Consider the following 21,222-nt stretch of genomic DNA (forward strand, 5'->3'; position numbering starts at 1 on the left):
ATCATTCAGTCTGTCTGGTTTGGGTCAGCCACCAAACGAGACAGGGACAGACTGCAACGGACAATTAGGGCTGCAGAGAGGATTATTGGAGCTGAACTCCATTCCGTCCAGGACCTATACCAGTCCAGGGGCAGGAAAAAGGGCAGCAAAAATTTCTACAGACCCCTCACATCCTTGCCACAAACTGTTCAACCTCCTTCCCTCTGATAAAGATACAGGGCACTGTTTGCCAATACCAGATGACACAAAGACAGCTTCCCCCAAGCAGTCACTCTGTCGAACGCTCAGAAATAGCACCCATCCTTACACCTAACAGTCAATCAATCTGTTCTGCTCATCTACCTCATGTGCTCTTCAATCTTAGCCACAGTACTGCTATTAAGACATTATCATTGAACTGAACTGCCTTGCACTATATTGGTTTAATCCTATACCTCAGTCTACTGATGTTGCACTATTGCACTATTCCCACCCTCTTCATTTGTATATTGCATCTTGCTTGTGCCTGTTGAGGTGTCCACGACCATGGCAACCTGACAGGAACAACAAAGAAGGTGGACATTCCCAGCCGCACTCCCCCTCTGGACAATTAGGCCATATTCCCACCCATAGTGTATTTTTATTGCAAATGTACATAGCCTACTGTATTTATTGTTATAGCCTTATTCTACTGCCATTCATTCTATTCTGTGTTTTTATTCTTGTTATGTTATTGTTGAGTGTTGTACTTTGAGAGCAAAGATTAACCAGAGTCAAATTCCTTGATTCTGATTCTGAGATAAGGTAAACATGAGTATTTAGAAGATCCCAACAACAGCTATCACTAGAAAGAAGAGCAAAATGAATCATCCCACCAACAATTGCTGACAGAAAGAGTATCTTAATGTTGATAGAAGGGTGAGTGACAAACCACATTTCAGAGATCTCTGCCTAATTTAATCAGGATTTAGGGGTCTCTTTAAGGATGGCATGTCCCATGATCAATCTAGCACTGAGTTCATTCTAAAATTCTATTAATTGAGCACATAGTATGGAGGTTATTTGACTGACCAGGCTATAGCCTACATTAACACCATAGACCACCATCTCCGATTGGCAAATGGGTCCATGATGGAAAAAAATGATATTGCATCCCTCTTGTGGGCTGGGATTCAAAAACTTGTGCGCATCTTTTGTCAGGAACGTGTAGCGTCAAACCAACAGGGGAAAATATAGGCTATTATAAAATTTTGTTCACAAAATGCGTGATGTGATGATATACAGCGTATGAGACAGTAGGCCTACATTTGTATCAGAAAACATTGCTGTCAATCATTTTGGCAATGTGGGACGACTTCTCAGAAAGCATGCTGATGGTCTGCGACGCGCCTGACTTTGTATTCAAGCTTGGTACCCTCCCCTCTTTGGTCGCTCGAGCTAGTAGTGAGTGACTAGGAACAATATGGCGCCGGGAGTAACTCTAGCTTTTGAACTAGTCGTTGTCTAAAGACCGGCGATCGGGCAGGATGAACCTCTGCGCCCAATATTTACGGTATGTGTGGATGGTGTTTATATATCTGTATCGCAGTGATCAATTGTATGGCTGATTTAACGTATAAACTAAGTAAGTTAGCAACACTGTCGGAAGACAGTATGGTAGCTAACGCTAGTTAGCTAACTGAACATCCTAAGCGGCTAGCATGCTAAATTCTTAGCTGGATACTGTATGTAGGCTGTAGCAACAGTCAGTTGACAGTTCTGGAGTGATGTGGATGAAATGCAGGCTCTACAGTCACCTATAGATGTATTCAATGGATATCAAACATCGAAGAGATCAACTCAATCGTTTACGTTTTATTTTTCGATACTGCGAAAGCAATCAATTGCGTAGAGCTAAGCAGCTAACACCAGGTACCAATGTTAGCGTTTCATGGAAAACTGAAGTGATGGCAATGTTTTTATCCAGCGGTGTAACGTTAGTGGTGGCAGCATTTTAACGGCCGAACAAATAACTAATAGTTACATCCTCCTGGCATGATTTTTGTTTAAACTTGGACTAAATACACGTATATTTGTCGATTCCCTCGGCAAGCAAAATATGTAGACATATCAGTTACATTAGTACAGCACATCTGTCATGTCAACCTGGAGTCAGACATTGCTGTTGTGTTCGTTAACAAGCGCTAACGTTGTATAGCTGCTAGCCATTTGTTTTGAGACGGCTGACTTAAAACTAGCTCGCAAATGACCACCCTGAATTGACCTGTGTTCATAACAAACAAACCAAACAAAATTGGGACAGTCATGTTCAGTAAATGTAAAGTCGCCGCTATGTTGATCTAAGTAAATGTTAGCTCGAGCTCAATGCTAATTAAGGTACCTAGCATATAGCTAATGTTATGAAGACAACGATGCTATGTTACGTTAGTTAGCTCAACGTTACTGATTTCAACGTCTCTGATGTAAATTTACACGAACTCGGGGTACTTGACTAACGCTGTCCAATTGAATGCTTAAAATATCATAAGTTGTGGTGTGCCCACTTGGCTTAACAGTGGTTGTGAGATTGTTTTTAGTCTGAGCATCTTTGTGGCAAGGACTCTGGCTAATGTTAGCTGAATCTATGCCATGTCGTAGTAGACGCTATGCCAATTGACTGTACATTTGTCGCTAAGTTGAGCTCTCCGAGGATTGAGAGACTTGTGTGTAATACATAATGGCGCTAACGAACGTTCAATTAGACCTTTAGTGTTGTTTGTTATGGTATCGCTTTCGGTTGTGAGCTGTACGGTTAGCTTGTGTTAGGAGTGTGACAGCCCTGAATGCTATTCTGCTAGCATAATAGTTTAGCTCGGTAACCTTGAGGTTAACCATGGTAACGTTAACCATTGCCAACATTGTTGGTGTTTTTAGCAGTCGGTAGAGGATTTAATAGTGTAATATACACGATTGTATGTTGGTGTTCATAGGTGAACGTCGGAACACTGTAAAATGAATCTAATGCTGCTGATATTCCATCGTGTGTCATCAGCAGTACATTAGCTGAATAGACGGCTAACTAGATGCCTTGACTGCCCACAACCAGTCTGATGTGGAGGAATGAGCTGCGTTGGATGTATGACAACCGATATAGCATGCAGGTGGCAGTGGTTGAAGTGTTTTATCTTTCTTTACTCTGTATCTGTATGTGATCAAAGTTGTTATTAACCAGAATGCCCTGAATTGCGGGTCGCAGAACTAGACTGGTATCAAAATGTAGATCAAATGTAGATCAACATAAGTGACCGGGAGAATGAAAACTAAATTGTGTGGTTGATTGGTGTTGGCATGTTGACATAGTATGATGTGAAATAACAAGCTGTAAGCAATGTAAGCAGTGCATTTAAGTCAATATCAATATTGTCTATGATCTTATTTAAATCATAAGCGTAAGGGGCCTGTTAATGTCACTGTATCTGCAACGTTTCGCTGGGCCAACTGGAACTAGTAAAGTTGTTTCCAGTAAAACCGGTATAGATGTAACACCAACACGCTGGGTTAAAAAGGTTCGGAACCGTCTTTGGGAGTAGACATAAGTATGCTTAAAACTAACTCTCCAAACTCACGTCCCAAAGTTAAGATACACCTGTCTGATAAGGCCCTTCAAAACATAATGCCCGTCAGTAAACTATGCCTAATTGCTGGAGGGATAACACAATATGCACACTTTCATTTTATAAGTTATTTAGTTTTAAACAGCTTCAGCACTCACTGGCCATACATGAAAAGCTAAAGGCACGACCACTAGTACCCAGACAATTGTGTCATTGCATTGTTAATTATTGCCGTATGATATCCATCATCCATAGTTGACAGACTGTTGTGAATGTGTAGCCTATTCATTTTATTGGTCAAGATTTTGAGGAACAGTATTGTTTTTTCTGCACAAAGATAACGAATTCTAGAACAAACTGAGATCTTTGTATCTGGCTCTACACATTGGAGATATTTTGTTCAATAACCTATGTGTCATAATAACACGATAACCCAACTAAAACACCCTGTTTTCACCGATTAGATTGGTGCTCTTACATGGGAGTAAATGTCTCTGTGTTCATGTATTTAGAATGAGCTGGTTACCTCTGCAGGTTACACTTGTTGTGCTACAGGTGATATCACAGTCTGGGACTGTTTTTTAAGCTCAGTGTGTGGTGTTTGTTGCATAGATCAGCATTTTGCAAATCAGTGTTCAGAGAACTGTCTGGGAGTGTAATGATGGGAAACTGTTAAAATATCAGCATAGGCCCTGATATTGGGTCATCTTGCTCAATTCTCACTGTGACACCATTGGGAAAAACACAGGTGCTAGACAGTATTATGTTCTCCTTGTTTTTCTCCCTGAGATGTGTTGTTGAACATTTAAACAGAATTAAAAAGTTTACAGCTAGACCTATTTCATTTAAAAACAGACTCTTGAGTGCTGGCTTTTTAAATCAAACAAATATAGACTACTGCTAATTTCCACCCTCACACTATTTTTTATTTAATATAATTAAACAGCCATACATTTTTCAGCAGTGAGAAGTAGGAAGATGTTGATAAAATTGGTTTGGCTTTTACCAGAAGCATTTATTGCCTGTTTCCTCACTCAGTTCCTGAAGTGCTACGAGCGACATTAAAATGTGGTGCTGAATTTAAATCCAAATTCAGACAAATTTCTATCTAGGTATTCAGTGCATTAGCTCAGATCAATGGAGAACTACTACAGCAAACGTTACAAATTAACATTAGACTGATAATTCTCGTCACTAAATCAGAACTCCACTTGTAGCTCCATGCATTGTTTGTTATTACAACACTGTTTACAGCGGTACAAAGATAATTTAGATACCCTTTTGAGGCAAGAGCTGTTGTTTCTTACGGAATGCACTGTCCTGGTTTGCATTGAAGTGATTATTAAATGACTCATATGTGAGGTGGTGATAATATGGGATGGGTGGAAATGGATGACTGTACTATACCAAATAAATGCTCTTGCATTAGGCTATTTTCTTAATGGGGTTTTCGTCATTAACACTGCTTTCATGTGTTTGTTGGAGCAGACAGGCAGAAGCCCTGAAGGCTGACATGACCGGTAAGTTTCACTCCAAACACTGATATGCTGTTCATTTTGTGTGGTCTGTAGTGGCCGAGACTGCTTTGCTATTTCTGTGCGTTTTGCCTAGTGATCATCCTCAAGAACATCTGAACATTTTTGGTAACCATGGTGTTACATGTCGTTAACAAACGATCTTGGAAAAGCAGACATTGCATGCTAACTGGATTCTATGTTGTAGATAAATCATACACGCAAAGTATAGCCAAGCAAAAGGAGACCTTTAGTGTTCATTTGATATTATTATTATTATTATTATTCATGCAGATTCAAAGCTTGGTGCCGCCGAGGTCTGGACGTCACGACAGGCACTTCAGGATTTGTACCAGAAAATGCTGGTGACAGACCTGGAGTATGCACTGGATAAAAAAGTGGAACAAGATCTGTATGTGGTTTCATTTGTAATATTTTCATATTCAAATGTGATATGTGTTTTAACCCCTTCTGCATGAAGAATGACAATGGGTTGGTTAATGTGTTCAGGAGATCAATGTCAGAGCGAGAGAGAGTTTGTGCAACTGGGCCTGTTTACTTTTGCATGCTTTGTTCTCTTAGTTCAAGATTTCAACAAGCTTTATTGTCTAATATGTTGCTATGTTAGAAAAAAATATTTTGATTGAAGGCAAAGTGGTGTGATGTGTCAGTAGCATGAGTTTTGTATGTGTATTGCATTGGTAATTAAGGATTTGTAGTGTAACAACTTTTTAGCCAGAGGCACTCTGAACCTGTTGGTAATAGTTCAAAGATTTGGTGGAGGGGGTGGGAGACATCCTGGATGATGAAGTTGGATTTTCATTCCACTGCTTGTATGTAAAGATCAGAAGTCTGTGTTTGTGGAATGTAGTTAGTGTAGAAGTGAACTTTCTCATCAGATGAAGTGGAGTCTAATGGGGATGCTTTTCCCCCTTGCAGCTGGAACCATGCTTTTAAGAACCAGATAACCACACTCCAGAGTCAAGCCAAGAACAGAGCCAACCCCAACCGGAGTGAAGTGCAAGCAAACCTCTCGCTGTTTCTTGAGGCAGCTAGTGGATTCTACACACAGGCAAGTCCTAAGGATTTTCACCGGTGGGGTGGTCCATTCTGTTTGAGCAAGAACAAAAAAAATGTCACTATTTCAGAATAAGCACTGAAGCACATAGGGCTTTGTGATGGGATAAAGACTCAGGTTTAGTTAATGGAAAGACAAGCTTGGATGGGTTTCGTTTAAAGCATGGTCAGTATCCCAGGGGTTTCCCTACAATATGAGTTTTAAGGCGCTTAAGTGTGTTTGTCGAGCATCCAAACCAAATGAATATCCTGTTAATCAACAAGAGTGGATTACCATTTCTGTGATTGATGTGTGACCGATGCACTCATTACCTGGTGGTCATATATGAAAAAAAATGAAGGAATATGTTACAAAATGTAGGCTATTTTAGAGCATCTAGGCCCCCTGAATTCCTAGGGAGAACGGTGCCTTTTAAAGGGAGAAAGTAGTCAAAGTCTTTCTGTTTTTTCCTCCTTCTCTCTCACAGTTGTTGCAAGAGCTCTGCACAGTTTTCAATGTGGACTTGCCATGTCGTGTTAAATCATCTCAGCTGGGTATCATCAGCAATAAACAGAGCAGCACCAGCAGCATCGTGAAGCCCCAACCCAGCTCCTGCTCCTACATCTGCCAGCACTGTCTTGTTCATCTGGGAGACATTGGTGAGGCCATCAACGTGTGTGTGTGTGTGTGTGTGTGTGTGTGTGTGTGTGTGTGTGTGTGTGTGTGTGTGTGTGTGTGTGTGTGTGTGTGTGTGTGTGTGTGTGTGTGTGTGTGTGTGTGTGTGTGTGTGTGTGTGTGTGTGTGTGTGTGTGTGTGTGTGTGTGTGTGTGTGTGTGTGTGTGTGTGTGTGTGTGTGTGTGTGTGTGTGTGTGTGTGTGTGTGTGTGTGTGTGTGTGTGTGTGTGTGTGTGTGTGTGTGTGTTAGGATTATTGAGTAACTGTTGTTTTTTAGGAGGAGGGGTCTTATTAAATCTTGTATGTCACCCATTGACATACAATAAGAGTACACTGTTTTTAGGGTTACGCTATGGTTATGCTATGGCAGATGCCTTTGTCCAAAGCGACATACAAATAAAACAATACTATATTTAATAATAACAATAAAAAACTTTTTACAGCACCATTTATATTGCAGTTGTTGTAGCTATTTACAGTCTCATAGAGAAAAAATGTTCTGTAAGTCACTTCAATGAAGCTTGCAGGTCTGTATTGACTCTTCCTTTGCTTCCCCTTCAGCACGCTACCGCAATCAAACCAGCCAGGCAGAATCCTACTACAGACATGCAGCCCAGCTCGTTCCCTCAAATGGCAAGTGTGGAATTACTTTTTTTTTTATAAACAGGTTTATGACTTACACTTTTCAGTTTCTCTAGGTAATTTATCTCTTCTTGGTTAATCCAACTAAGCATATATGCATTGTAATGAACACAATAGCAGCACTCGCACGTGTGATTTTATCATTGCAATTTGCTTCTGATTTATACTTGTGATGGCATCAGGAGGATAAAGTGGGTTCTCGTTTTTGTTGGGGAGGGAAAAGCATGTTAACATTTGTTAGTTGGAAGTTTAAAATTGCTGTGAGAAGCATCTCACTTCTGTGTTCTGTCCTCATGCAGGCCAGCCCTACAATCAGCTCGCCATCCTGGCCTCCTCCAAAGGAGACCACCTCACCACCATCTTCTACTACTGCCGGAGCATCGCTGTGAAGTTCCCTTTCCCTGCAGCATCCACCAACCTGCAGAAAGCGCTCTCCAAAGCTCTCGAGAGGTAACGCCTGGCGGCAGGATCAGCATTTTAATGTGTAGAATTGTATTGTGTTGTTATTCAATATTGACATTATGTTTTTGAGAGTGATATCCATCGAGCATACATACAGAAATTGGTATTTGCTCTGCACTATTGGCTGCATGGAAAGTGTCAGCTAAATGAATTGGTAGAAACTATTGGACAAAATCTAATGTGATGTCTTTATGTGCAATATGCCTTTAAACCAATTACTGTACACATTGATCAGGTGAGTTTGTTTGGAGGAATTTTAAACCATTCCCTGACTTTTTTTCTTTTCTTCCGCCCTTCATTCCACAGTCGTGATGAGGTGAAGACCAAGTGGAGCGTCTCCGATTTCATTAAGGCTTTCATCAAGTTCCACGGTCATGTGTACCTTAGCAAGAGTCTGGACAAGCTCAACACCCTGAGGGAGAAGCTGGAGGAGCAGTTTCAGGTACCCTTAGGCTGCGTTTAGACTGCAGATCGGATATGCTCAATTCCGATTTTGTGCTCATATCCGATTTTTTTGATTGCATGTTTACATCTACTTTCGCCAGTGACCCAAATCCGATCATGTGTGTTTACATTTGCCAGACACTTGAAATGGCCCGCATGCGCATGGGCTAAAAGTTTCTTGTAGGAGAGTACCAGCACAATCGTAACACTTTTTTATTTTCTCAGTTCAAACTAGCTTTACACAAAGACGATAGACTTGAGAGCAGTGAAACTTGACCAGAACAGAGTCATACATCTCTACTCCATGAAAGTTGAAACAGAATGTAACAAATATGTTGCAGTTTGTTAATAACTTAACTTAACAGTGACATGTACCTTTGTTCCAACCTACGCAGCCATAAAAAAGGACGGTAGGCTACAGTTGTAACAGTGCTAAAAAATCGTGAATCCTATAACATATTTTAACACAAAACACTGCTGGCTTAAACAAAGAACATCTGTTTTCATATATAATCAACAAAAAAAGGTCCAAATGTATGTTAAGCTAGTTGTATGATTAGCCATTGCAAACCATACGGTATTATGCTAGCTCACAATAACCTTTAAATAATATATATATATATTTTGGTCATATCGACTTAATAAAACCTGTTAATATAGTTGATGAACTGCTGATTTCTTACATGTCTGAAGCAATTGGTCCAACACTGATATTTGAAGTTGCTGTGTTAACTTGGGTGTGATCGCGGCACATAAAAATAATCCATAACTCGCAATCATAATTGCTCGCACATGCGCGATAAAATCAGTTAATTTTGCCAGAGACGGGTGTTACAACTAACTCTTTTACTGTCTATGCAACTAACCCGCACAGGTCTAGGTCATGTTTTTTATTTTCATTTCATTGCATTTGCTGTGACTATATACATCAAATGGCACTCATGTTACATTAAAACAGATCGAGGGACTGACGAAATGAATGACATGTGATTGAAGTCTACACGTTCAAATTTCACGAAAACAAACAGAACTGCAGTTGCAATTTTAAAAATAGGTTAATCTACAAATCGCGATGCTTGAATTTGGCACTTTTTTGCTTAATATCTCAGGTTGTAGGCTATTTACAGTAGACCATTCATATTTGGATGGCTATAGGCCTACGATTGTAGATAATTAGGTAGGCTACAAATGTTTTATTCTCAATACATGGTCTACGGAAACGTAATAGTCTATCAAAGTATCAATAGGGCAACTTTTAACACGCTCCGCCAGCGCGCCCACTTGGAATTGTAACCTAACGTCACCAGGCGCAAAATTGTCACAGATTAATGACGTGTGGGACGCATTGCACTGGAATATCCGATATGTCTGTTTAGACTGTAGACACATGCACACAAATCCGATCCATATCTGATTTAAAACCACATACGAAAGGGGCCTGTATCCGATCTGAGGAGATCGGAATTCATGTGTTTTTTTTCTGTTTACACTGTCGTGGCACAGATCGGATGCGTGCCACATGAGAGCAAAAAATCGGATTTGGGCCACTTCAAACTGGCAGTCTAAACGCAGCCTTAGTTCAGTGTTACAGCAACTGTCATAGCAGCTTTATCATCAAACTGAAGAAACTGTTTTCCTCCTCAAGCTACAGATTTTATATTTCTTTGCTGTTTACTCTTGCTCTGTGGCTGTTTTAAGTTGATAAAGAAATTGCCATGTTTAAGGTCCTCAAGTGCTAACTTCATCTGCTCTGAATGGCAGCCCTCAGAATCTTGACACACGATACATATGCTTAAATGAAATGAGAATCCCATGAAGATAAAGATAAAGATTTCTTTGACTATTTATTCTTAGCTTGGGTTGTTTTTCTGAATGGATGATTGTAGTGCATTTTCTAAACATAATTATTTGATAAATACTCAGTTATACAGTCATGAGTATGTCGTCACATTTTCTATTTTGTGTGCTTGTCCCTGGCAGCGATTGATTCTCCAGAAAGCGTTCAGCTCCCAACAGCTGGTCCACATCACAGTGATTAACCTGTTTGAGCTGCACCACCTGCGGGACTTCGCCAACGAGCCGGACGAGCAGAGCTACAGCTCAGACGAGCAGATCAGCTGGTTCCAGCTCCTGGGCCTCTTCAGTGAGTTGTGCCACCTCGTTGGCTCATTAATTTATAGAAGAATAAACATGTTTGTTGTTTGTTTTTTTGTTGTTGTGATGTTTGGCTTGAAAGAGCTGCCGATAAAATGTGTGTGTGCTCTGTGCTGCTCTAACCCACGCCTGTGTTGTTGTTTACCTCCAGTGTCTTTCCTGGGAGTGATGTGCAGCCGCGTGTTACTCAACAAGAGCAGAGAGGAGATCATGGGCGAGTGTCCTCTGCCGGCCATCAAAGTGTCCCTGGACTGGCTCAAGCTGCGCCCCACTGTCTTCACAGAGAGCGTCGTGGACAAGAGACAGTAGTACGTCCATAATGCATTATAATAATATTACATAATGCAACATAATATTATAAATAATAAGTTGCAGAACAATGTGGGAGAAGTAGGTTTTATCAGTGGGATTGACCGACAGTAGCTGTGTTTCCGTTCAGCTGTTCTATATTCTATGCGCATTCATAAAAACAGACTTATGATCTTTTCTCGACCCTCCCCCAGCATCTGGCCGTGGCTTGTGTCTATTCTCAACAGCTTCCAGCTCAAGGAAGATGAATTATCCTGTGTATCAGGTAGTGCCCTTTACCCATCATATGGTTTATCAGTCATGGCATAACATGGCAATATTGAACTGACATTGGTGGTATCATTCTGATAATGTTGTCTTTCGAAATGATCTGTTTGTCCTGTTCAGCCACCCCTCTCCCTGAAGAGTTCGAGCTGCAAGGCTTTTTGGCCCTCCGTCCTGCCTTAAGGTGAGTAGCAAAGGCAAAGGTCATAAAAGGTGTCTTTGTAATGATGAATGTCTCATCCGTATCTGACATATGGTATGCATGCCCTCCAGGACACTGGACTTCTCCAAAGGGCACCAGGGCATTGCAGTCGGAAAGGATGGCCTAGTGGTGCGCTCTCGCCATCAGCGCCTCATCAACCTGGGCAAGTGGGTAGCAGACAACCAGCCTGGGTGAGCAGTCTCGTCCTTTGGGCCACATTCCTCTCCTCATCACATTTACACTGTGGTGTGATTTACACTAAAGACCTTGGAAGTTTGCCCTGGTGAAAGCAGAAAATGAAAGAATACTTACTGAGTAGTTTCCATGGTCTGAGAATATGTAGTCCATGCATTCCAACTGCTACGCAAGTGGTCAGCATCTCTCAGTCAGTGTTTTGATAATGAAATTAGATTTTGAATTTGCCTACCGCTCTGCCTACCACTCCAGTTGTAAACAAACGGTCACATGACATTATGACGTAGGTGCAAAACCTTAATTTACAGTGAAGTAAAATGTGATTCTAAGACAGATTCTAAGAGTGCAATTGATTGAGTCTTTTGATGACTGCTGAGGTGACACTGGGCTTCCCTTCTCTGTCTGTCAGGCTTATCCAGTACAGTGTGAGCGATGAACTGCTGCTCTTCATCACCGACATCCCAGAGAGAGTGATCGAGGAGCCCCAGGAGAAGGACATGCCCGTCCTGCAGGAGTCGTCCAACGGCGAGCAGATGTCCCACGAGGGCTCTCTGGGCCTCCGGTCGGTCCTGTCGGCCGGGAAGACCCAGAACAGCACGCTGGACGGCAGCGACAGGCCTGTGGTCACCTTCAAGGAGAACATCAAGCCCCGTGAGCAGAGTCGGGAGCAGGGCCAGGGGCAGGGGCAGGGGCAGGGCCGTGGCCAGCACCAGAGGGACGGCGGTGGCGGCGGCGGCAAGGAGCGCCCCGGCTACGGCAAGGGCAACGGCGCCGCCGGCAAGAACGAGCAGAAGAAGGAAGGCAAGCGGAAGAGCGAGGTGAAGAAGAACAGCCACGACAAAGCGCCCGATGCTGGGAAACAGGTACGCAACAGCGAGGTGACGGCTGAAGTGGATTAGTCCAGACTTTTGGCTGTTGAAAGCTCCTATTATTCCGTTAGATTGGCTTTAGACAACATTCAATTTTAAATGATGCTTGCATAGCATTTCAGTAATCGATGCAATTGCTTTGTGTGTGTTGCAAAGGTGAAGACGCAGGCTGAAGTGAGGAAGACTCCAGTGTCCGAGGCGAGGAAGACCCCCGTCACCCAGAGCCAGACCAGCGGCTCCTCACAGTTCATCCCCATCCATCACCCAGGGGCCTTCCCACCGCTGCCCAGCCGAGCAGGTACAGACCACCAGCAAACACATTCTCACACAGGCAACATCACCGCCTGTATTTCAGAATTAATCAGCTTAGGAATTTATGGTGCCGTTCACTGCGTTCTTAATTAAAACAGGCGCATGAATGCATGCTAGTCATTTATCAGGAATTTATCAGTCCGAAGCATTTATCAGCTGTAGGTGTGACAGATTATAATTGGAAAGATGTTGATGACTGATGACCGACTCTGTGTGTGTGTGTGTGCGTCCCCAGGTTTCCCTCCCCCTCCGTACGTCATCCCTCCACCCGTGGCCTTCTCCATGAGCCCCGGCTTCACTTTCCCCACCAGTGTCTCTGTGCCTGCGCCTTTCCTCCAGCCTGCCACTCACGCCCAAACGGCCAGCCAGGTGCAGTCGGGGAAACCCTCACACATTCCCTACAGCCAGCAGCGGCCCTCGGGCCCCGGGGCCATGAGCCAGGGGCCGCCCCAGGCCCCGCAGACCCAGCCGCCTCCACAGCAGCCTTCCCAGCAGGCCTTGCAGCAGCAGTCCGTGCAGCTCCAGGTGCAGCAGCAACAGCAGCAGCAGCAGTCGCCCACCAAGCAGGCTGCCCAGCTGGGCAAGAGCCCACCGCACCACCCCGGCATGCAGCAGGTCAGACCTCACCCCCAGGACTTATTTAGTGTGTTCATTTATATATCCTTTACCTCATTTATTTCCTGTTTGTTTGTTTTTTTTCTCTCAGAGGAGTGTGTGTGCGTGCATGTGTGTGTGTGTGTGTGTGCGTGTGCGTGTGCGTGTGAGAGAGATGTCTGGCTTCCAGTCAATACGCTGCCATTTCTCCTTGACTTGCTCTTGGCCTTGGCCTTAGTGGGTCAATATTCCTTCTCGTGTTCTTTTAGGAGGTTGTTTTATGATGATGCTAAAAGCCCTGTCGGGCTGGTCAGTGAGCTGTGCTCTAACCCCCCCACCCCCCCTCCCTCTCTCTGTGCCACAGTACATGTCGGTGGCGGAGCAGAGCGGGCAGATGTGGAGCCAGGCGCCGGCGCAGCCTCAGGGCCCCATGCCCAAGATGCCCATGCAGATGCCGGTCAAGCAGCCGCCGCCGCCGTCCTTCTTCATGCCCCCCCAGGACCCGCTCAAGCTCTTTGAGCACTCCATGTCCCCCAACGTCCCCATGCAGCCTCCCAGCGCCGTCATGGACAAGAAGCCCAAGTTCCCCGAGGTCAAGGTGCAGCCGGACTTCTACTGGGAGTCGCTGTACCGCTCCGGCATGGCCGAACGCATGGCCAAGCGCCAGCCGGGGATGTTCTGCCCCGACCAGGAGAACGTCTCCAGGGGCCCACCGTATGAGGTGAGGATAGATAGATAGATAGATAGATAGATAGATAGATAGATACTTTATTGATCCCCAAGGGGAAATTCAAGAAGGAGGAGAGCATGGACACTGTGCATGGGGACGCAAACCCCATGCCGTCGTTAGCACTCGGCCATCACAATTTGATCGCTTTCAGTATTGCTGAAAACTAAAGACAGGACGTGACTCAAAAGAATAGCAAACTTAAAAAAACACAAAAACCGGTGCAGAGGGTTGACTTGTTGCTGTCCTTTTTTTTCCTAGCCTAAAAAAGGTGCTTTGTTTCTGTTTCCCTCTCTATTTCAGCTCTTTCCCCTAATTGTCCACAGCATGCTGGGCTCTTTCAACACATAATGTGCAGAACTGCAGGATTTGTTCAGAATGTTCCAGTTTTGAACACTAGCCAGTGAAAGACAAATCAGCTTAGTCTATCAGAGCATATTTGTATCCTCCAGCTGCCTGCCTTTGCTGTTCCTCTCTTCCTTTTTCTTATGGGCTTTCTCTCTTTCTCTCTCTTTCCTCTTTCCTTCGCTCTGCACTTCATCTCTTCCACTAGGACAACAAGAGCTCCCCTCTTCTTCCTCCCGACCTGCTAAAAACACTGGTGGACTTTGAGGAGGAAGAGGAGCTGGTCTTTGCTAAGCCTCCTGGCTTCTACCAGGCCGTGGCTGGCCCTCTTAGCTCTGCTCCTGGGAGAAACATGTTTGTACGTAGCTTCCTCTTTGTCACTCCTGGGCTTGTTGTGGAGGCCTTGCTGTGGGACATTTTGACCTGTGATGGAAGGAGTATTTGTAACATTATGACTTCCACTGGAGATAAATGATAGGAGAGTACTGAATAAAATGGCTCAAGAGTATTTAGATGATTTGATGTCAGTGGAGTGAAGGCGTTGAAGGTGATGTGGTTACTGTGGTGGTGATTGATGGATGGCTGTCTTGTGTTTTTCAGTTGCCAAATCAGTCTAGGATGGAGAGTGCTGAGGTGATGGGCCAATCCTCCTTACTGCTAACTCGTGCTGGGTTTCCCATCCAGGTCAGGCTGCCACACACACACAGGCTATGTTTTCACTGAAATTCAGCTCAATGTTACACGAAGACTGATGTTTACAGAGCATGGCAATGTGTTTTTATTATTTGTATTTATTTATTTTTTAAATATCTTAGCACTGTCACCATAAGTTCTCATGGTGATATAGAAGGCCCTCCCAGAATATTGTTTGGGTGACATGGGGCGCCTGGTTCACCGAGGTGAATGGCTAGACTAATGTGAAATGGCAAGGTGTTTAGTAGGCCTACACCTAGACAGGCTTTGTGGTTAAAACTATGAAAACTATTAGGCCTAGTCTGCCACAGGTAACTTCAAGCACAGCAGATCAAGCCTGTACAGTACATGGCAGAAATTAAATTCAGTATCAGCAGCATCATGAGATTGTTATCATTATCCTATCGGAAAATTCTGACAGTGCAAACCTGACGCGAAGCCAAAGCGAGATAAAACAACTACATCCATTATGTGTTTTTAAATTGATTTGTTGGCCTTTAACTGTTTGCCACACACAACACTGAGCTTGAATCAAACATTCCTTATAGTGCAGCTGATCCACCCATCTGCTTTATCTTTCAATGAAACCCATTGCCAGTGACAACGGTGTGTTGCACATAGCGAAGGATCTCTGCAATATGAATGGGAATTTATTTATTTATTTAAAAAAAAAAAAGATTGGCACACCTTGAACCCTTAAGATGATGCACGGAGCAACATTTTGAGCAATGTTGCTGGGCAACGATATTACCAGTTCCATTTATTCTGATTGGATGATCATGATGGTTTGCCTGCTGATTAAAGTTCTCCAGAAAATAAATTGTTGCCCAGTATCAAAGGGAACAAGCCAGAACCACAACAATGAGGGACACTGTCCAGCAACATTGCTTAAAAAAACGTTGCCCCATTTATCGTCAGCTTTACTCTCTCTCTCACACACACACACACACACACACACACACACACACACACACACACACACACAGCCTTGCCCCTGCTCCCTACACACTTCACACGTCTGTCAGCTCCATGCCTGAGTGGGCTGCTGACACCGGCTTTTGAGGAAGCTTTTGAGGTGCCCTACTCCTGATCAGCAGACGCGGCCTCCTCTGACTGTCCCCGGCTACACAAATGTGTGTTGAAGTGTTGTGGAGATGTCGCACATCCACTGAAGTGTAGACAGTTGCTGTTCCCACCCCTCGGGCTGGTGAACTAAGGTGAACACTGCCATGGCAGCACGGAGAGTCGTGTGTCGGAGTGGCGGGAGTACAGGCCACCAGAGTATTTGACGTGTGGGTGTTTATGGTGTGCCATTCCTATGAGTGTCGGGATGCCACTAATGACTTGTCCCTTGCTGTGTCCTCAGGAGAACTCCTATCAGAACAACAGCATTTTCAGCGAGGCCTACGGGAAGCACCCACACCCACCCACACCCAAGCCTGACGTTCCCATGATGCACCAGGAGCACTCGCTCTATTCCCTGTTTGAAGGAACTCCCTGGTCCCCCTCCCTGCCTGCTAGCTCTGGTACGTCCAACCTCTTTGTCTAATATTTAATCTATACGGGATATCATTTGATAATTAAATAGATGACCAGCAATGAAATTAGAGCATATTTTAGTTTGTTATTTTATCTTTGAGAGGGCAAGTGATCACTCCAATCCAAAATGTAGCTCAGCTGGTAGTGCGGATACTAAAACCAAGGGCATGGGTTTGATTCCTATGGAGTACACATACTCAGGAAACATTTCTTTTTGAGCTGTACTTAGTTAACTTAAGTTTATCTGTTAAATTTCATGGCTCATGTACAGTACAGTACCTGTGTTTTGTTTTTGACTGAAAGAATTGCCATTTGACTGACATTTGCATCTTTTCCTCTGGCCAGACCACTCAACGCCTGCCAGCCAGTCCCCCCACTCCTCCAACCCCAGCAGCCTGCCCTCCTCCCCACCCACACACAGCCACCCCTCGCTGCCCTTCTCCAACTTTGGGCCAATCGGCACGCCCGACAGCCGAGACCGGAGAGCCACCGACCGCTGGAAGGCAGAGAAGACTGGTACGCCGGGTTCCCGGTTTTATTCACTACGCCAAATTTACTTGGCATGGTTGGCCTTACAGTCTTACCACTCATGATCTGTCATGTCAACTCTCGTCGTGGGTTTTGTGTTACTATCTGGAGTCATGTAGTCATTGTGGGTTTTGTGTTACTATCTGGAGTCATGTAGTCATTGTGGGTATTCTGTCAGACGGAGTTGAAGTGGGCAAAGTGGGCTGACAGTGCTCTGTACTCTTTCTTTCTTTCTTTCTTTCTTCTCTCTCTCTCTCTCTCTCTCTCTCTCTCTCTCTCTCTCTCTCTCTCTCTCTCTGTGTGCAGGCGTGAGTGGCTTTGGGCTGGACTACCTGCCCACAGCCTCGTCCTCCACAGCCCCCGAAACCAGCTGGCACCAGGGCGGTCCTACTAGCAGCTGGGCCACCCAGGACATGCCCATGGAGGATTCCTCCACTAACCTGCTGGACAGCCTCAAGGTAACCCCCACACACCATCACTGCATCTCATCTCTCTTGCTGCGGCCTGGTACAGTAAAAACTCCTTGCTTCAGAGAAGACCTGCTGTCCTCTGTAAAGAACATCTGGAAATGCACATCTAAGCAACAGTTATCAGTCGTAAACTTGGCAATGTTTATTTGTAGCAACCCTAAGTTTAAGATATTTGGTCTTTACAAATATGTACGATCTTAAACATTTTAAGGTGGTACATATTTGTGATGAGTGCGAGGCTGTGTTGGTAACGCTGTGTGTCTGCGTGTGTGTGTGTGTGTGCGGTCCTCAGTCCATCTGGTCGAGCTCCATGATGCAGCCCGGGCCGTCTGCGCTGGAGCAGCTGCTGATGCAGCAGAAGCAGAAGCAGCAGCGCGGCCACGGCCCCATGAACCCGCCGCACTGAGGGGGGCCGCCGGAGCCCTGCGCCCGACTCACACCTCGTACTCAACACGAAGAGGAAGAAGAGGATGATGATGAAGATGAAGAAGAAGAAGAAGAAGAAGCTGAAGAAGAAGAGATGAAAAAAAATGACACGAGCTCCAATCGGAAATTACCGGCGCTAAGTAGCGGCGTATGGAGGCTGGAGACGGCGAACGATGCGTAGCGACAGGCTCCAACACCAAACCGCTCGCCTGACCGAAATGAGGGAGGTGCAGCCCTCTCCTCTCCTCTGTCTCTCTCTCTCTCTCTCTCTATCTGTCTCTAGGTCTCTCACCCTGTGCCCATTTGGGGCAGTGAGGGCATGCAAGCACCTGACCCATCACGCTGCTCAGCACGTAGCCGCAGCAGAAACTCTCTCTGACACAGAGGAAGTGAAACACTAGACTTCCTCTTTGACTAGACCCCTCCCATCCCCACCTTCCGCCATGCTTCCCTGGTTTGGGGATGGGGTTTGGTTCAAGGCTACCCTCCTGTCTCTCCTGGGTCTTGGGATTCTGGAAGACTCCACCCGACCCAAACTCTGCTGACTCGCACTCTGTTATCGGCTTCCCCTTATGATGTGCACGATTCACTCTGTGTGTGACTGGCACACTGCACATGTAAGAGGAGATGTGTGTATGGGAGTGTGCCACGTGTGGGAGGGGGAGGTGGTGAAAGTGATGTTTTAAGGGAAAAGGAAAAACACATTTAAAAAAAAAAAATGTTGAAGGTTCAGAGGAAAATGAGAGAGGACTTTTTGAGTTTTTTCGAGAGGTCTGGATTTGTTTTCTTAATGCTAGCGGAGGGCAGTGTGGATCTAGGGAATGGAAGCAGGAAGAGGAAAGAGTGAACGAACGAACGAAGGGAAAGAATTGAATTCTTGGCCAACTGTTCTGTTGGAACCTTGAGCGTGTCTTGTGTTGTGACTGCACCGAACAGAGTTAGACATCAGAAGTAGATGAGGACTATGATGTCATTGTGACCATCCACTCTGCTGATGAGTGGAAAGGCTTTTTCAGTAAGGTGCATCCCCACTGCACTCTCTCGCCTGGGATTACTTCATAAGCTTACATGACATTATAGCTCATCAAAGGAAAAGATAACTAAAAAATACAACCGAATCAAAAGGAAATAGGGGTTAGATCATAGCGTATAGGGTGTAGTATTATTAGCTCCAATTGAGATTGCAATTATTAACAATACTGTATTTTGTGACTTGTTCTGTAGAGTTTTAGCTTTCTGAAATATTATTGCGTAAATATGTTCAATAGTTTACTGCAAACTGGGGGAGGTCTTTATATTTAATATGACTCTCCCCCACTTCCTCCTCCGTCTCCCCTTTGTTCTTTAAGTATGTCTTTGCTCTAGCTTACCTACATAACTGACAAACTCTTTTGTTCATGTTCTTCTGCCTTTTACTAGTTTTAAGCAGCTTTATCAACTCTTGTGCCTGTTCAATGTTTCTTTTTTTTTTTCTTTTCCTTTTTTTAAAAACACACACAAACACAAACACACACACACACACACACACATACACATACACACACAAAACGATTCTATCCATCATGGTTGGCACTGCTGTAGAGTTAAGACGAGCAAACGGGTCCAGCAACAGTGCTGCTGGTTCAGCAATATGGGGCACACAAGCCAGCGGTGACTTTTGGACGGGACAAGTGAGCACTTTGCAAACCACTAGCTGTCCTTGGATCAGTGAAAGAACGAACGTCTCACTGTCCTGGCTCGCAGGCTGTTGTCACGAGTGAAGTCGGAGACGAAACGAGGGGGGAAAGGGGGGCACCTGGCGGTGCCTCCATCTCTCTCTTTGGCGTCTTTAGTTGGATAGGAGAAGGAATGGCTTGCGAGGCAACATAACAATAGCCAGCACTGCTCTACACAAATCAGCACAAAAAAATGGAACAAGTCACACCACTACCAACAACAGCATCCCTCTACTGTCTGTATTCCGAGGTCCTTAGGTGGTCTGTTTTGTATGTCAGGCGGTGTCAGAATAGGTGCAGCAGATGTGAATTTGTGTTGATTCTATTGGCTGGTTTATCTATAGTGATCGATCGAAGTGTTAGGATTGAGCTTTTGTAGACCAGGCAGGATGATCTCCAGGACCATGAGGTTGGCCTATCTCTGTTTTAAGGACAGCAGTTTGAAGCTAGAGGTCGCTGTTGCATAGGCTTAGAGTTCTATGAAATATATCCACAACGGTAATTTCTTTATGGTTCAGACAGTAAATGCATTTTGTACGGAAAAGGGTTCTAAGAGAGATACAGTATCTTGTATGAGGGAAAAGTGTGTTTTTATTTTCATGTAGAGATCATTTTATTAAAGACAACTTAATGATGTGTCTATTTGCCGTGTGATTGTGCTACTCTTGTTGCATTTAAAAAATGTACTTAAATTTAAATAAAATTAAAAATTTAATCATATTGAACTTTTGGGGACAATTTAGGCCAGAGGCTGTGGTTTGACAAAATAAGCTCATGAAATATTTGATCTGTGTTGGACTATTTGGCCTTTTTTGTATTTTTTTTTCCCTTTGATTTTTTTTCTATCACTGTGGGGTTTTCAGTACCTGCACCAGTGCTCTTTAACTGATTTCCAAGTAGATTAAAATCTCTTGGCCAGACGCCAATCGTGATTGCAGTCTGTGTGGACGTGTGCTGTCCATGTACAAGCAACCCCTGGCAACCCATCTGAAAATGATCTTGTTGCTGAACTGCCATTGTTTCTGTGTACTTCCCTGTGCAGAAAGCATTTCTCCCCCAAAATATGACTTTCTCTTCTGTGATGTACACTTCACTATTTAGTATACGAGATCGACCCAGCACCTGCGGGCAGTTCAAACATTCCATTCTGAAGTCCCAAAGGGGTGTTTCAGCTGAGTTTCAGCTTTTTTTTCTTTTTTTTTTTACAGTAGCATAGCACAGGTTAAAAAAACCCAGTGGTTCATGTGCCCCCATCTGAGTTTGGCTTGCCAGGAGAGAATGACCTCCTTACTTCTGCATGACAATATGGCCTTCAGAATACATTGTTTCTGGTGGAGGAGACGTTGAGTTTTCTGTGAGAGGGTTTTTAAATCCCTCTAGAAGGGTCGGCTAGCGGAGAGTAGATGTCTCCTGTTGTTTTGGGCCTGTGTTCTGAATTTTTGTGTTCGTCTTTCTGTAGACATTTGGAAACGCTGGAATCAGCTATGCCTTTAATAAAGTAAACCATGTCCTCAA

General features: G+C 44.3%; 1 protein-coding gene across 2 annotated transcripts; it reads left to right on the forward strand.

Annotated features, from left to right (window-relative positions):
* The first annotated feature begins 1,422 nt into the window (after window positions 1-1,422).
* Window positions 1,423-21,222, forward strand: smg7 (SMG7 nonsense mediated mRNA decay factor). 2 transcript variants are annotated; one of them, XM_062527827.1, is made up of 23 exons: window positions 1,423-1,531; window positions 5,061-5,092; window positions 5,381-5,498; window positions 6,026-6,158; window positions 6,631-6,802; window positions 7,379-7,450; window positions 7,759-7,909; window positions 8,228-8,363; window positions 10,346-10,508; window positions 10,671-10,827; window positions 11,023-11,093; window positions 11,216-11,276; window positions 11,366-11,485; window positions 11,899-12,352; window positions 12,515-12,656; window positions 12,906-13,285; window positions 13,629-13,985; window positions 14,545-14,694; window positions 14,937-15,020; window positions 16,396-16,555; window positions 16,914-17,084; window positions 17,403-17,554; window positions 17,859-21,222. In XM_062527827.1, exons 1-23 carry the CDS (start codon window positions 1,506-1,508, stop codon window positions 17,970-17,972), a joined length of 3,576 nt encoding a protein of 1,191 aa, XP_062383811.1. In that variant the 5' UTR covers window positions 1,423-1,505; the 3' UTR covers window positions 17,973-21,222. The 2 variants fall into 2 exon arrangements, with proteins under 2 accessions (XP_062383811.1, XP_062383818.1); XM_062527834.1 differs by lacking the exon at window positions 14,545-14,694 and having other exon boundaries at window positions 1,436-1,531.

This window comes from Sardina pilchardus, chromosome 2, assembly GCF_963854185.1.
Source record: "Sardina pilchardus chromosome 2, fSarPil1.1, whole genome shotgun sequence".
NCBI classification, from domain to species: Eukaryota; Metazoa; Chordata; class Actinopteri; order Clupeiformes; family Clupeidae; genus Sardina; species Sardina pilchardus.

Excerpts from the sequence above, each read along its gene's own strand:
- smg7 (XM_062527827.1), top strand. The coding sequence starts at position 1,506 with ATGAACCTCTGCGCCCAATATTTACG. Across the intron at positions 8,364-10,345 it reads AGCTGGAGGAGCAGTTTCAG|CGATTGATTCTCCAGAAAGC; the intron begins GTACCCTTAGGC and ends TGTCCCTGGCAG. Across the intron at positions 15,021-16,395 it reads GTGCTGGGTTTCCCATCCAG|GAGAACTCCTATCAGAACAA; the intron begins GTCAGGCTGCCA and ends CTGTGTCCTCAG.